This window comes from Prenolepis imparis, unplaced genomic scaffold (genome assembly GCF_030444845.1).
Source record: "Prenolepis imparis isolate NDT839.2.m4 unplaced genomic scaffold, iyPreImpa1.0 SCAF_23, whole genome shotgun sequence".
NCBI classification, from domain to species: domain Eukaryota; kingdom Metazoa; phylum Arthropoda; class Insecta; order Hymenoptera; family Formicidae; genus Prenolepis; species Prenolepis imparis.
In genome coordinates this window covers 57,991-71,518 of record NW_028141181.1, presented here as the reverse complement: position 1 = coordinate 71,518, position 13,528 = coordinate 57,991, and the positions used below count along the sequence as shown (strand labels likewise).

Sequence of the window (13,528 nt, the reverse complement as noted above, 5' to 3'; positions counted from 1 at the left end):
ATGGAGAGAGAAGGTAATGGCTTTACATAAATTTAACTAATTTTCTCTCTTGATTAAATTTTATTTTAATTAAATGAAATTTTATTAGAATTTTCTTACTCTCCAATTATTATTCCGGGCGTTTCGTATTCTCCGGTATATCCATAGAGACACATTAGAAAAAGGAGAGGGAGGAAAAACAAAAAAATAAGTGTGAGTCAACGCTAGAAAAAACTTAATATTTTTTATAAAATTACGAGAGCAAAATTTTCTTGAATTTTTAATTTAATATAGATAAATCATTTTTAATCTTTTTCACAGTACAGATAGGCGGAGGACGTAACATTGAACAAGAAGAAATTTCCAATGAGGAACCTCTCAACCTTCCCGTCGTCAACCGTGAAAATTTGAGAGAAGAAAGAGAAGAAGACGAGGAGGCAACGCAGGAGGTGTCAGAAGAAGAAATAGCTCGTCAGGTAGATCATAATTTTAGATATATTATATTATTAGCGGAAAACGCGCGCCGTTTTAGAAATTTCGGGATAGAGGGAAGAGAGGCGACTTTTCATATACGACCGGTACCCGAAGGCGAGAACGTTTACGGATGGTTAGAAAATGCATTTCGTGAACTCCACGCGTACGCGATACAGTCGTGCGAAGCGGGTGATTATATAGGGCTTTCTTTTGACTCCGAAAATTTACTCCATGGACCAGCCGGTATATCATTCCGACCTTCGTGCGATTTAACACATGAAAATATTTGGGAACTTGTAAGCTCGTTAGCACAGAGCTCCGGTGGGCTCGACATGGCGCGAGAATTCAACATTCGCGTTTTTAGAGTTAGGCCTCCCGCGGGGCGCGGGCGAAATGTTAACAAATCTATCGGTGAGGTGATTGCTAAGCGTTCTATTTTATCGATTTCCAATATCGATAATTTATGTCTTCCTCGTGCACTTGTAACTGCAAGAATTTTTAACGAGCGTGGAAATTTACGTATGGGACAATTGCATGAAAAATGGAATGCGGTGAGGAGGCAAAACTCCGTGTTACAGCGCGAATTAGCGCTGCAACTAACGAGGAATGCCGCTGTCGCGATTCCGCAGGAAGGCTGCGGAATTCCCGAAATCGAACGCTTTCAGCAATATTTCGCCGCAGATAATATTGCCATTGTTATATATAATGCCGATACTTTTGGTCGGGGTGGTAAACCATTATATGATGGAGCGGAATTTCTAACCACTCTTCACCGTGAAACAAACTCTCGCTTAAATATATTATATAATAATAAACATTACGATGTAATCTTAAATTTAAGAGCTGCCGCGGGGGGTAGAGAGTATTGCGTACCTTGCAATATGAGCTATCGTAGCGATAGGGTAGGACATCGATGTAGTAATAAATGCCCTCGTTGTAATGCTGTTCCATCGTGTGAGCTGACTAACGCGGAATCTATTAGATGTAAAATTTGTAGGCGTATATTTTTTAACCGTGTGTGCTTGGAGCGTCACCGCGCTCAAAAGTCGTACGACGGAAAATCGAAAAAAAGCATTTGCGAAATTGTACAATTTTGTAACGAATGCGGAAGTTTAATTAACAAAAATAAACGACACAAATACGGCGCGAGTTACTGTCAGACGTGTCGTTCTCTCCAACCTTTAAATCATCTTTGTTTCATGCCTCCTATTCCTTCCGATAATAATTCCGACCTTTATAATACCGAGGAGGATGGAGAGCAGTAACAATGCGGAAACGAGGGTGGGGGTGAGCGTACACGCGATAAAAGAAATCGCGTTGCATTCATATTTTACGATTTTGAGACGCGACAGGATCAAACGCTCCAAGGTACCGCGAATGTAAAAATTCATGTGCCTACACTTTGCGTTGCGCAGCAAATTTGTGCGTCGTGCGCTGATATAAATGAAGCATCGGTGCGATGTCGATGGTGTAGAGTTCGAGAATATATATTTCGTCGTAATCCGGTGCAGGAATTTGTAGATTTCGCGACCCGTCCGTTAAAATATTTTAAGCGACTAATTTGCATCGCACATAATGCCAAATCGTTTGACGCGCAATTTATTTTGCAATATATCGTTGAAAATCGACCAGTATTAGTACCACAGGTAATTTTAAATGGTACAAAAATAGTTGTACTAACTGTAGGGCATACGAAATTTATTGACAGTATTAATTACATGCCGATGCGCCTATCCGAGTTACCTAAGGCTTTCGGTCTAAGGGACACATCGGGTAAAGGTGTTTTTCCGCATTTGTTTAATACTATTGATAATCAATCGTATGTCGGACCACTACCCGAAGTACAATATTATTCATCCGATACCATGAGAACGAAAGAGCGTGAACAATTTCTCGTATGGTATGCCGAGATGAGCCGTGAGAACTATGTATTCGATTTTCAACGAGAATTATTACTTTATTGCCGTAATGATGTAGATATTCTGAGGCGAGCCTGTATGGCTTTTAGAAAGATTTTTCTTCAGCGCGGAAAGGTGTGTCCCTTCGAAGAATGCACTACCATCGCCTCTACCTGCATGAGAGTCTTTAGAAAAAATTTTCTGCGTGATAGAGAGATAGGTATCATTCCTGCGGGGGGATATAGACACGTAAATATCCAATCGCGCAAGGCACTGCAATGGCTGGTGTGGATTGAACGCGAGCTCGGTCATCACATTATCCATGCAGGACGTGGCCGGGAATATCGTCTGCCTGATGACACACTCGTCGACGGATATTACGAGTCGGGGGAAAACGCTACTATTCAACGTCACGTGTTCCAGTTTCACGGATGTTACTGGCACGGATGTCCGCGATGTTTTCAAATTAATCGCGATAAATTACTTTCACCAGATCGTGCGGATACCATCGATTTACGATATGAGCACACCATCGCAATGACATTTCGTCTTCGAAGACGGGGATACAGGGTTACGGAGAAATGGGAATGTGATTTCGATCGCGAAATGCGGGAAAATATTGAAATGCGGGAATATTTACATCATCCTGCGATAGAAAATGAATCGCTCGATCCTCGCCAGGCGTTCTACGGTGGTCGCACGGGAAATATTGTAACGCGATATGAGGCTACAGGGAATGAAAAAATGCGGTACGTGGACGTATGTTCATTATATCCGTACGTATTAAAAACAGGCGCTTTTCCGATAGGGCATCCAACAGTATACGTCGGCGAAGAATGCGTAGCAATAATCGGAACGGCTCCGGCGTATAATTTCGATTTGTTAGAAGGACTCATACGCTGCAAAGTACTTCCACCGCAAGATCTCTTTCATCCTGTATTACCGTATCGAGTACAGGGTAAATTATTATTCTCGTTATGCCGCACTTGTAGCGAGACATTTTCTCACGCCGTGTGCACTCATGTTCCTTCCGAGCGCGAATTCGAGGGAACATGGATATCTTGCGAATTAAAACAAGCGATCGAGAAAGGATATTTCGTAACAAGAGTTAGAGAGATATGGCAGTACAACGTTACCCGGTACGATCCCTCTACGCGTCAAGGGGGGTTATTTAGCGATTATATAAATACATTTTTACAATTAAAACAAGAAGCTAGTGGTTGGCCGAGCGAATGCGTGGATAAAGATCCTAAAGAACGCTACCTTCGCGAGTACGAGGAGAGAGAAGGTGTCGTTCTTGAAAAGCACAACATCGCGCAAAACTCTGGTTTACGCTCGGTCGCGAAACTATGTTTAAACTCTTTTTGGGGAAAATTCGGGCAACGCTCAAATTTACCAAAGACGGAAATTGTTAGCACTCAACAACGTTTGATTAGTTTACTCGCAAATCCCCAGTACGAAATAACAGATATATTACCGGTAAACGATGAAGTGATATATGTCTCGACTCGATTACGCGAAGAGGCGATCACACCTTCGCATCTTACGAACGTGGTAATAGCAGCTTACACGACGGCTCAAGCGAGATTAAAATTGTACAAATACTTGGAAAAATTAGATAGGCGAGTTTTGTATTACGACACTGATTCTTGTATATATGTAAGTACTGGCGATCCTCGCGAATACGAACCGCGCACGGGTAATTTTTTAGGCGACATGACTAACGAGCTTGAAAGCTATGGACGTGATAGCTATATAGAGTCGTTCGTGTCGGGCGGTCCAAAATTTTACGCGTATGTAGTTCGTACATCCGATGGTCAGACACATGAGGTTTGTAAAGTAAAGGGTATATCCCTAAATTTTGAAAACTCTCGTTTAATTAATTTTAATAGCATTAGGGAATTATTAATGAAATATTAAGAGAAAGAGAACAGCAGGACAGAGAGGCAGAAGAAAACGAGGAAACAGCTCCGGATACGTCAATAAATCTACGATTCAGAGCCATTCGGCGTACAGCGTTTCACGAGATAATAACTCGCGATGAAACAAAAATATGTGCGCCTGTGCTATTGAAACGTAGATTTATTAATAATCGTTGTTCCCTCCCCTACGGATATTTAACTACTTAAAAACGCGATGCAATAATAATCTCACGTGTTCGCTTCTCTCTCTTCCATCTCCGCACGTTTTTTGTTTTACATACAGCGTATATGTATACATAAATGTAGATATATATAATAAAATACACGAGTAATTGTAAAATTGTTTTGTAAAATAATATGATTAAATTTTTAAAAAGTATAGGATATAATTTAGTACGGATTAGCATAGAATACTGGTTACATATTAATTAGAAAAAATATAAGTATTAGTAATAAGAGAACAATTGTAAATATAACTAATAAGTGAAAAATTGTAAAATAAGAAATGTGACATAAAACTTATAAATTTATTAATAGAATTACGTCCAAAGTATTTTTTACACATAATGTAAAAAGGTTAAATAAAATCTTTTCTTAAAATTTTTCCCACATTATTTTATCCCTTTTCCTCAAGAACCTTCTTTCCCGGAAAATTATTTCTGTTGAAAATATATATTTTACTAGTTTAATAAAATCGAAGAAAAAAAATGTAAGCAATAAGGAAAAAAGTAAATAAAATAATTGTAAAAATAAAACATTTATAACTTTATAATTTATTTTTTTAACGAAGTAAATTTATTCAAGTAAAATAAAGGTCTAATAATAAAAAGTTTTACAAAAGTTCTTTTCATTAAAATTATTTTCCTCTTCTCGAAAACTCACTTTTCTAAAAAAGTATTATTTAAAAAAGTTACACTTTTAGTAGAAAACAAAGTACGAATTTCCTTCTTATACAATAAGCTTCTCACATTCGCGTACGAAGCTAATCACCACTGTTAGCGCTGGAGATACTCGCTGTCGCGAGCATTCTTCTACGGACGCGTTAATTACTAGCATACCGCGACGCGCATCGGCTCGTCAGCTGACACGATGCGCGCGAGATCGCTAGAGCATGCGGCCGCCGCGATGGGGGGCCCTCTCCGCGCCGGTAATAAGCTTATTTCCGACTCGAGATAAATATTAAAAATATTTAATACACGTGCGCATTTTTAAACATGAGTTATCGATGTTTCTCTTTAACTTTTGTCATTTATGAACTCACGCGTAAAAGCTAGATAATTCATTTTGCGAAATGGACGTGTGCTGGAAACATCCCTGGACCTCGATCGTTTGCGGTCCTACGGGGTGCAGAAAAACGATTTTTGTAAAAACTTTTCTTCGATATTTATCTACCATGTGCGATGTTCAATTCGAGAGAATTTTATTTTATTACGCCGAATGGCAAGAAGCGTATCAACAATTGCAATATGACACGAATGAAAATAAAGAAGAAAGAAGCGATGAACGTAAGAACGGTTACGGTAATACTTTGATAAAAATGAAAAAAAATATAATTGAATTTCGCGAGGGGTTACCCCGTCCGGAAGATTATTCCAACGATCCGTTATCTCCAAAATTAGTGATAATCGACGATCTTATGAGGGAATCGTCAGCGTGCGGCGTTATTGTAGATCTGTTTACCAAAGGCAGCCATCATAAGAATCTCAGTGTTATACTCATCTCGCAAAATCTTTTCCATCAAGGACGCGGACAACGCGATATATCTCTCAATGCTAATTATATCGTAGTTTTTAAAAATCCGCGCGATCGCGCACAAATTCGCCATCTTGCGCGTCAAGTATATCCCGACGATCCGAAATTTCTGGAAGAAGCATATTACGATGCTACTTCGAGCCCTCATGGGTATTTATTGCTCGATCTGAAACAATCGACTCCAGACGAATTTCGATTTCGCACATGCATTTTTCCCAACGATACGCTGCATTACGCCTACATTCCGCGCAGATCGAGCAGTAGAACAGTAGTGGAGGACGTATAAAAAGAGGACTCATGCATTGGACGCTTGTCACTTGCGTAATTTTATCGTAATGGTAACACACGGTAAGAGACAACAAAAAGAGACGTCGAAGACGTCAAGAAATTCATCCGAGGACGCAATAAAGATAGCCAGACGTTCCATTGGTGAGAGAAACGCCTGTCTTTTAAAAACTCTATATTATCTAAAAAAAATCAAAGAGCATCGTTCTTACGTGTAGCCGACAATAATCTCATTAAGTACATTCAAGAGTGTATTTATAATACGCTCGAGGGTAACGTACCGCTCAAGAATCACGAAAAGGCACGATTAGCCAAACATAAATCTATTCTTCGACGCATCGCTGTAAAACGCGACAATTGGAAAACTAAAAGAAATCTGATGGTACAACGCGGGGGGTTTTTACCCTACCTTATCGCGCCCTTGCTCGGTGCAGTATTATCACGGATTATCGGTGAGTGAAAAAAATACAATCCTGTAAATATTTAGTTTCTTCCGGAGCACGAAAAGAAGTAATAAAAAAGATTTGATACGTTCGTTCGCCATACGGTATAATGGAAAGAGCAAAAAAAATGGTGCTGATTTCGACGGAAAATCTCGAAAGAATGCGGCATCATTAACATCAACTACAACAACAACCGGAAATAACGAAGATTACAGCAACGCTGGATAACTCTCCGAAGAAAAAAAGTACAATGACATCGGATGAGGAAAATGTTAATAATAACACTGTACGAACTCCAGGAACTCCCCTGGTGCGACTCGATGCGGAAATGTGGCATATTCTTAACTTCGCGAGCCCCCTCGATGAAGGCGAAAGATGGAAATTGTATAAAGAAGTACTTCAGCGCTATCTTCATTTTGTTCGAGAAGCGAAAAGACGCTTACGCAAAGAATCGCGTGAGGATACGAGCGGTAATGTCAACGACGCTAGTAATGTTGACGATGACGGGGGCGAGGGCGATCAGGATAAAGATATCGAGATACCCTCGGTTGACGAACTTATGGAAATACAATCTTATGGAAATACTTCAATCAGTAGTGATAACACAGTTAGCGAAAGTAATAGTTTCGGGAAGAAACGTGCACAATCAGCGGAAAAGATCAAAGAAATACTCAACAGCGTGCCGCAAACTTATCGTTCTAAAGCAAACGCGTTATTGAAATATTTGTTAGAAATTCCGTCATCGAAGATTAGCTGGGATAAACGCGGACTCGTGAGTATAGATGGCGTCGTTGTAAGGGGGTCGAATATTAGCGATCTTATAAACGACGCGATACGAGAGAGAAAAACGGTGAAAGCAATCGGGAGAATTCAGTTTGCGCAATTACTGCATGACATAGGTACGCCTTGCAATCTTATTGGAAATCGCGATTTGGTGACTACATCCGCACGTAGATCTCTGCGTATTAAAAATACGTTACCACGCGGAAGCTCCACTCCAAAAACTTTGCTGCCGCGTTCAAAGTCAGTTGGACGGAAGTTGAACGAGACCGAAGGAGACACGGTGTTTTTATCCGCTGCCGACGACAGCGACGATGATAAAACATTAACGGGTAGCACGAATTCTTCGGCTAAGAAAAATAAGGGTTTATTCCATTGGAGTAAACTCGAATAATGGAACTCGAAAAATTTTATTACGTTCCCTCGCATTACGCCGGCTATTCCGCGACGGAGAATTTATCTCGAGCTGCTAAACCGAATTTTACATGTAACGAAGTCGTCGAGTGGCTTAAATCGCAAGATGCGTATACATTACATCGCCCATTACGGCGAAAATTTCCACGTTTACATTATAACGTGACAAATATCGACGATTTATGGGAAGCAGATTTAATCGATCTTCGTAATCTCAAGAGCTATAACGACGGATATTCTTATTTGCTGATAATTATCGATGTCCTTAGTAAATTCGTTTGGGTAGAACCATTACGTGACAAAACAGCTACCTGCGTGATAAAAGCCTTTCAACGTGTACTTTTGAGAAACAAAGACCGCCAGCCCGTTTACCTGCAGACGGATAAAGGTAAAGAATTTATAGCCCGGCCTGTACAGAAATTCTTAAACGAAAAAGACATTCGTTTTCGCGTAGCTCGTAATCCCGATGTTAAAGCAGCCGTTGTGGAGCGATTTAATAGAACGCTCAAGGAACGAATGTGGCGTTTTTTTACACATAAAAATACGCGGCGTTACATCGATGTTTTACAGGATATCGTTCACGCTTACAACCATACTCGTCATAGTTCTATTAAAATGCATCCCGCGGCCGTTACGCGGGAAAATGTCCGTATAGCGCGTGAAAATATGAATCGTCGATGGAAGCTCGACGAGGAGAAGAAAAAAAATCGCGACGCAAAACAAAAGGCTAAATATAACGTAGGCGATCTCGTGCGTATCAGTAGGTCGAAAGTAGTCTTCGAGAAAGGATACGAGGCAAAGTGGAGCGAAGAAATATTTCGAATTCGCCGTGTTCTCGAATGGAGAAAACCACGCGTATATGAAATAAGCGATTTAGCGGGGGAGGATATAGACGGAATTTTTTACGAACAGGAATTAACGCCGGTCAGTAAAGATTTACAAGGGGAGGAATTTATCGTCGAACGGGTAATAAAAAGCAGGGGACGTGGCAGCAATAAACAATTGCTAGTTAGCTGGCAAGGATATCCCTCCAAATTCGACTCTTGGATACCCGCTTCGAGTTTAAGATCTTTGAATTAAAATGAGGGGGGATGAATTTTACATGATTCTCCCGAGCAACAGTAGTATGCGTTACTTCCCGGAAAATACAACCACATGTTTCACCACTGAATTACCCCAGCGTGTAGAATTACACGGTCGTTGGGAAGTGGCGCTCACGGAGATTCAGTTCCCGTGTAGTTTTTTACATATACGGGATAATGAAGGTTTAATCAGATTCATCGATATTAACGAACACGATAAAACGGTTAAGGCTATGAAATGTCAAGTACCCCCCGGTATTTACTCAAGTATGCGCGATATTATCGGCAGTGTGAATTACGCCGCTAAATCTGTCGATTCGCATATCGTTTGGCATTTTGTCGTCTTTATGGGAGGTAAAGTTTTCATGAAACTTGACTGCGAAGAAAATAATTGTAGTACGACACATTATGTAAGTTTTTCCGACAAACTTCGCCGCATACTCGGCTTTGATATACACAACAAGCGTAGAGATCTTGTTCAACTCGATAGCGAACCCGCGGTACCAGCCTCGCTGCCTATGTGGTTTTATAATGAAATCAATATCGAAATGTACAGTAACAGCGAAAACCCCATTAAAATCGAAAGTAGCACTGTACCCGACGTTTTACCATCGTGGGTCTATGATGAAGAGCTGCATTCTCTGCTATTTTACGAGCTCACACGCTCGCGTATGTTAATAGGCGACGAACCAGGTAGTTTGCTGCGAGGCATTCCGGACAAACTCTTTGTCTATTGCGACATTTGTGAACCTTATATTACCGGAGATGTACAATCTCCCCTTCTCCGAATAGTCGCGCTCGACTCGCAAAATGAATACGCGTTCGCATCGACACAGATAAGACATTTCTCGCCCGCTCAATACATCACGCTGCGTCAAACGTGTTTCCGTACGATCGAAATAGATATAAGGAATCAGCTGGGTCAAAGTATACCATTCGAATTCGGGACGCTGACAGTGACATTGCACTTTAGACGTATCGATTAGATATCGCGAGAATATTTAGTGTCTATGACAGCGAAAACGAGAAAGGGAAAAGAAAAAAAAAGAAGAAAATTTATTCGTTCGTCCTCTGTTGATGGATTATTATTCGACGTATTACGACGAATTACAGAACGGAGGAGCTCGCGGTGGTGGAATACCTCGTGTTTTCATTGGAGCACCCTATCAACGTGGGCATGGTATCGGGAGTTTTCTCGGAGGATTATTCAGACGCGTGCTGTCTTATCTAGGTGCTGCAGCGCGGACTGCGGGTAAAGAAGCTTTACGCGCCGGCGTTAATATAATCGAAGATGTAGAAAACAATACCCCGTTTAAGGTAGCGGTCAAACATCGCTTTAAAGAATCGCATGACAAACTCAAAAGACGGGCTAAAGAAAAAATAACTAGCCTTATGAAAGGTTCAGGATATAAGCCGGATGCGAAAATGCACGTAGCTCATTTTCCCTTTCCCGCGGTTAACACACGCATCGTTAAACGTCGTCGCCCGAGTAAGAAAAGTTTATCGAAAATCAAGGTGAAAAAGAAGACGAAATCATCGAAGAATAAGAGGAAGAAAACCCGTACGACGGTAAAAAGACTCAACGTATCCGCGAAACGACGTAAAATTGGCAAGAAACGTACCGTATCGGATATATTTTCTTAACATTATTTTAATTCACTTACATTTAACTACGACGAACTCAACAACGACGAAACAATTGTCAGAAAAGTATGTCTTTTCTTCACACACATTCGAGCGAGTGTTTAAAAAGTGAACTTGATCTTTTTTCCTTACCGCCCACACAAACTAGTATCGAGAGTTCGCAATGGATTCATTACAAACCCGTGACCTCTCTCTCGGACGATTCGCCGATAGAATTCGTCGTCTCTGGTCACGGAGAAGAATATCTAGATCTCACACATACCCTGTTGAGTCTTCGCGTACGCGTAACATCGGGCGACAATTCAACGGTTCGAACTCCAGGAACGAGCGCCGCAGCCGCAGAGACCGACGTAGGCCCCGTAAATCATTTACTTCATTCCATTTTCAATCAGGTGGACGTGTATTTCAATCAAAAGCTCGTGTCACCGCCAAACAACGCTTACGCGTACCGCGCGTACATCGAGGCACTGTTAAATTATTCTTCATCCGCAAAAACTTCCCATCTTACGTCATGTCTATGGGACGCGGATACACCGGGTCACATGGACGAAACGCTGGAGTCGAAAGGCAACACCGGTCTCGTGAGACGTTCCGGTTACATTCGCGGCGGGCGAGCGATAGATCTTATAGGACATCTCCATTGCGATGTTTTCAATCAAGACAAATTCTTAATTAACGGAGTGGAAGTACGACTAAGACTTGTGCGCTCGAAAGATTCCTTCTGTCTCATCGAAAGTAACGGCACATCAAAACTACATATTCTCGATGCTACCTTGTTAGTAAGAAGAGCGAAAATAAGCGTCGGTGTGTTACTCGCGCATGCTAGAATGCTGAGTAAAGTTACGGCCAAGTATCCGCTTACGAGAGTCGAGGTTAAAATATTCACGATTCACAGCGGTGTTGTGGGGGAGTCATTGGATAATATAATACTCGGGCAATTACCGAAACGAATAATAGTCGGTTTCGTTAATAATAAAGCATTTAACGGAGATAGAAAATTAAATCCATTTAATTTTAAAAATTATGGTATAAATTTCTTCTCACTATACGTTGATGGTACACAAATCCCTAGCAGGCCATTACAACCGATTTTCTCGTCGGAAGAACCGCTTTACGTCGATGCTTATCAATCGCTTTTCTCGGGGACGGGTATCCATTTCTTGAACGAGGGCAATTCCATAAGTAGAGATGATTATTCCAAGGGATACACGCTTTTCGCTTTTGATCTCACGCCCGATTTGTCTGCTAATTGTGCCGGGCATTGGAATCTCGTGAGACACGGTAGTTTACGAATAGAAGTGCGATTTGAAAAAGCGATCACCGAGACAATTAACTGTATTGTTTACGCCGAATTTGATAATGTGATAGAAATCGACTCGTCTCGTCAAATCATCGTCGATTTTTCTGGTTAAATTTTTTATCACAGCATTTACAATTCCCTCGTCGCAACGTACTCGATTAAAATTTTTTCTGTATTTTTCTTATCCCCACCCTCCGCTTTCATTCACCGACACGAGAAGAAAAACTTAAAATGTGACGAGAAGGAATATCAGTTTCCCTCGAGACGTGTTCGTCGACGGTTCGTGAAAAACTTGATTCTCGCCAACAAAAGTGTGTAAATTTTACTTCGCAATATGGATATAATCATCGACATACAAGGTTTTCGCGATGAGAGTGAGAAGTTTCTTCCCAAGGAAGTTGCGGTTGTCGCAATTGATGCCTCGATCGTCGACCATTGGATTATGATGCCTCCGCATCCGTTCGCTGAATTACCCGAAAAAGTAAGAAGACAAAACTGCTGGCTCGCACGAAATTATCATGGAATCGAATGGTTCGACGGCGAGACTAATCCAAAATATTTTACGGTGCATTTACGTGAAATTATAAGACAGACGCGTCACATTTACGTTAGAGGCAGTGAAAAAGCACAATATTTGCGAAATCTACTTTCCAGAGAGATATATAATTTGGAAGGTATCTCTCCAGCATTCAAAAATCTAATGTTGGAGGAAGAGTGTGGACAATATTGCGCTCATCACGGATTTCGAAAAATCTTTAATTGCGCGTTATATAACGCTTACAAATTGAAACGCTGGCTACTCGATCAAAATAATTGCAGCAGCAACGATACTCTCAACGTTAGTCTCGCCGCTACTTGTAGTTCTCCTGAAAATTATCAATTGAGTGACGACGACGACGACGACGACAACGGCGGATGCGAAAGCGTGGAAACCAGTGCCAGCAAGGGATACTTTGTTAGTAACGTAAATGACAATCCCTTCCTAATTCAAAATATTAAAACTCAAACGGATAATGTAATAGAGACAAAAAATTTGTCAAGCGTCGAACAGACAATTAAAAAAGAAGAAAAAGAAGAAAGATTTGCGGAACTCAAATCGTCAAACGACGACATATACAGCGAGAGAAGTAAAAACTGAAGTTATTCAAATAATACCAGGATCCACGCGCTCGGCCTTGTGTCAAAAAAATGAACTCTTGCGAAATTCTACGAGCATTGCGCCGTATCGATGCCAAACATGTGGGTGTCTATCCCGCCGACAGAGTTCCGAGGGTGTGGACGAGGTCGACTGCCATCGTCGCTAATACAGACGATCATAATCGACCTGGAGAACATTGGGTCGCTTTCTTCCTCGACGAACATGGAATAGGTACCTACTTCGACAGCTATGGAATACCACCTCTGGAGCCCGGATTTCTCCTTCGTCTTCGACGAAACTCCATCATCCATCGATGGAACACCCGACAACTACAAGGACTTTTCTCGCAAACTTGCGGACAACATAGCTGTGTATTTCTATATTATGTCTGTCGGTTACGATCTTAATCAGTTTCTT

At 41.1% G+C, this 13,528-nt stretch overlaps 2 protein-coding genes across 2 annotated transcripts; both read left to right on the top strand.

Annotated features, from left to right (window-relative positions):
• LOC145946816 (uncharacterized) lies at nucleotides 1-4,075 on the top strand. Its single transcript, XM_083056571.1, has 4 exons — nucleotides 1-13; nucleotides 301-455; nucleotides 1,734-3,973; nucleotides 4,063-4,075. The coding sequence occupies exons 1-4, from the start codon at nucleotides 1-3 to the stop codon at nucleotides 4,073-4,075; spliced, it is 2,421 nt and encodes an 806-aa protein (XP_082912697.1).
• A 2,928-nt stretch (nucleotides 4,076-7,003) lies between these two features.
• On the top strand, nucleotides 7,004-13,111 carry LOC145946815 (uncharacterized). The gene is made up of 4 exons (XM_083056570.1): nucleotides 7,004-7,208; nucleotides 10,914-10,929; nucleotides 12,307-12,811; nucleotides 13,025-13,111. Exons 1-4 carry the CDS (start codon nucleotides 7,004-7,006, stop codon nucleotides 13,109-13,111), a joined length of 813 nt encoding a protein of 270 aa, XP_082912696.1.
• The last annotated feature ends 417 nt before the right edge of the window (nucleotides 13,112-13,528 follow it).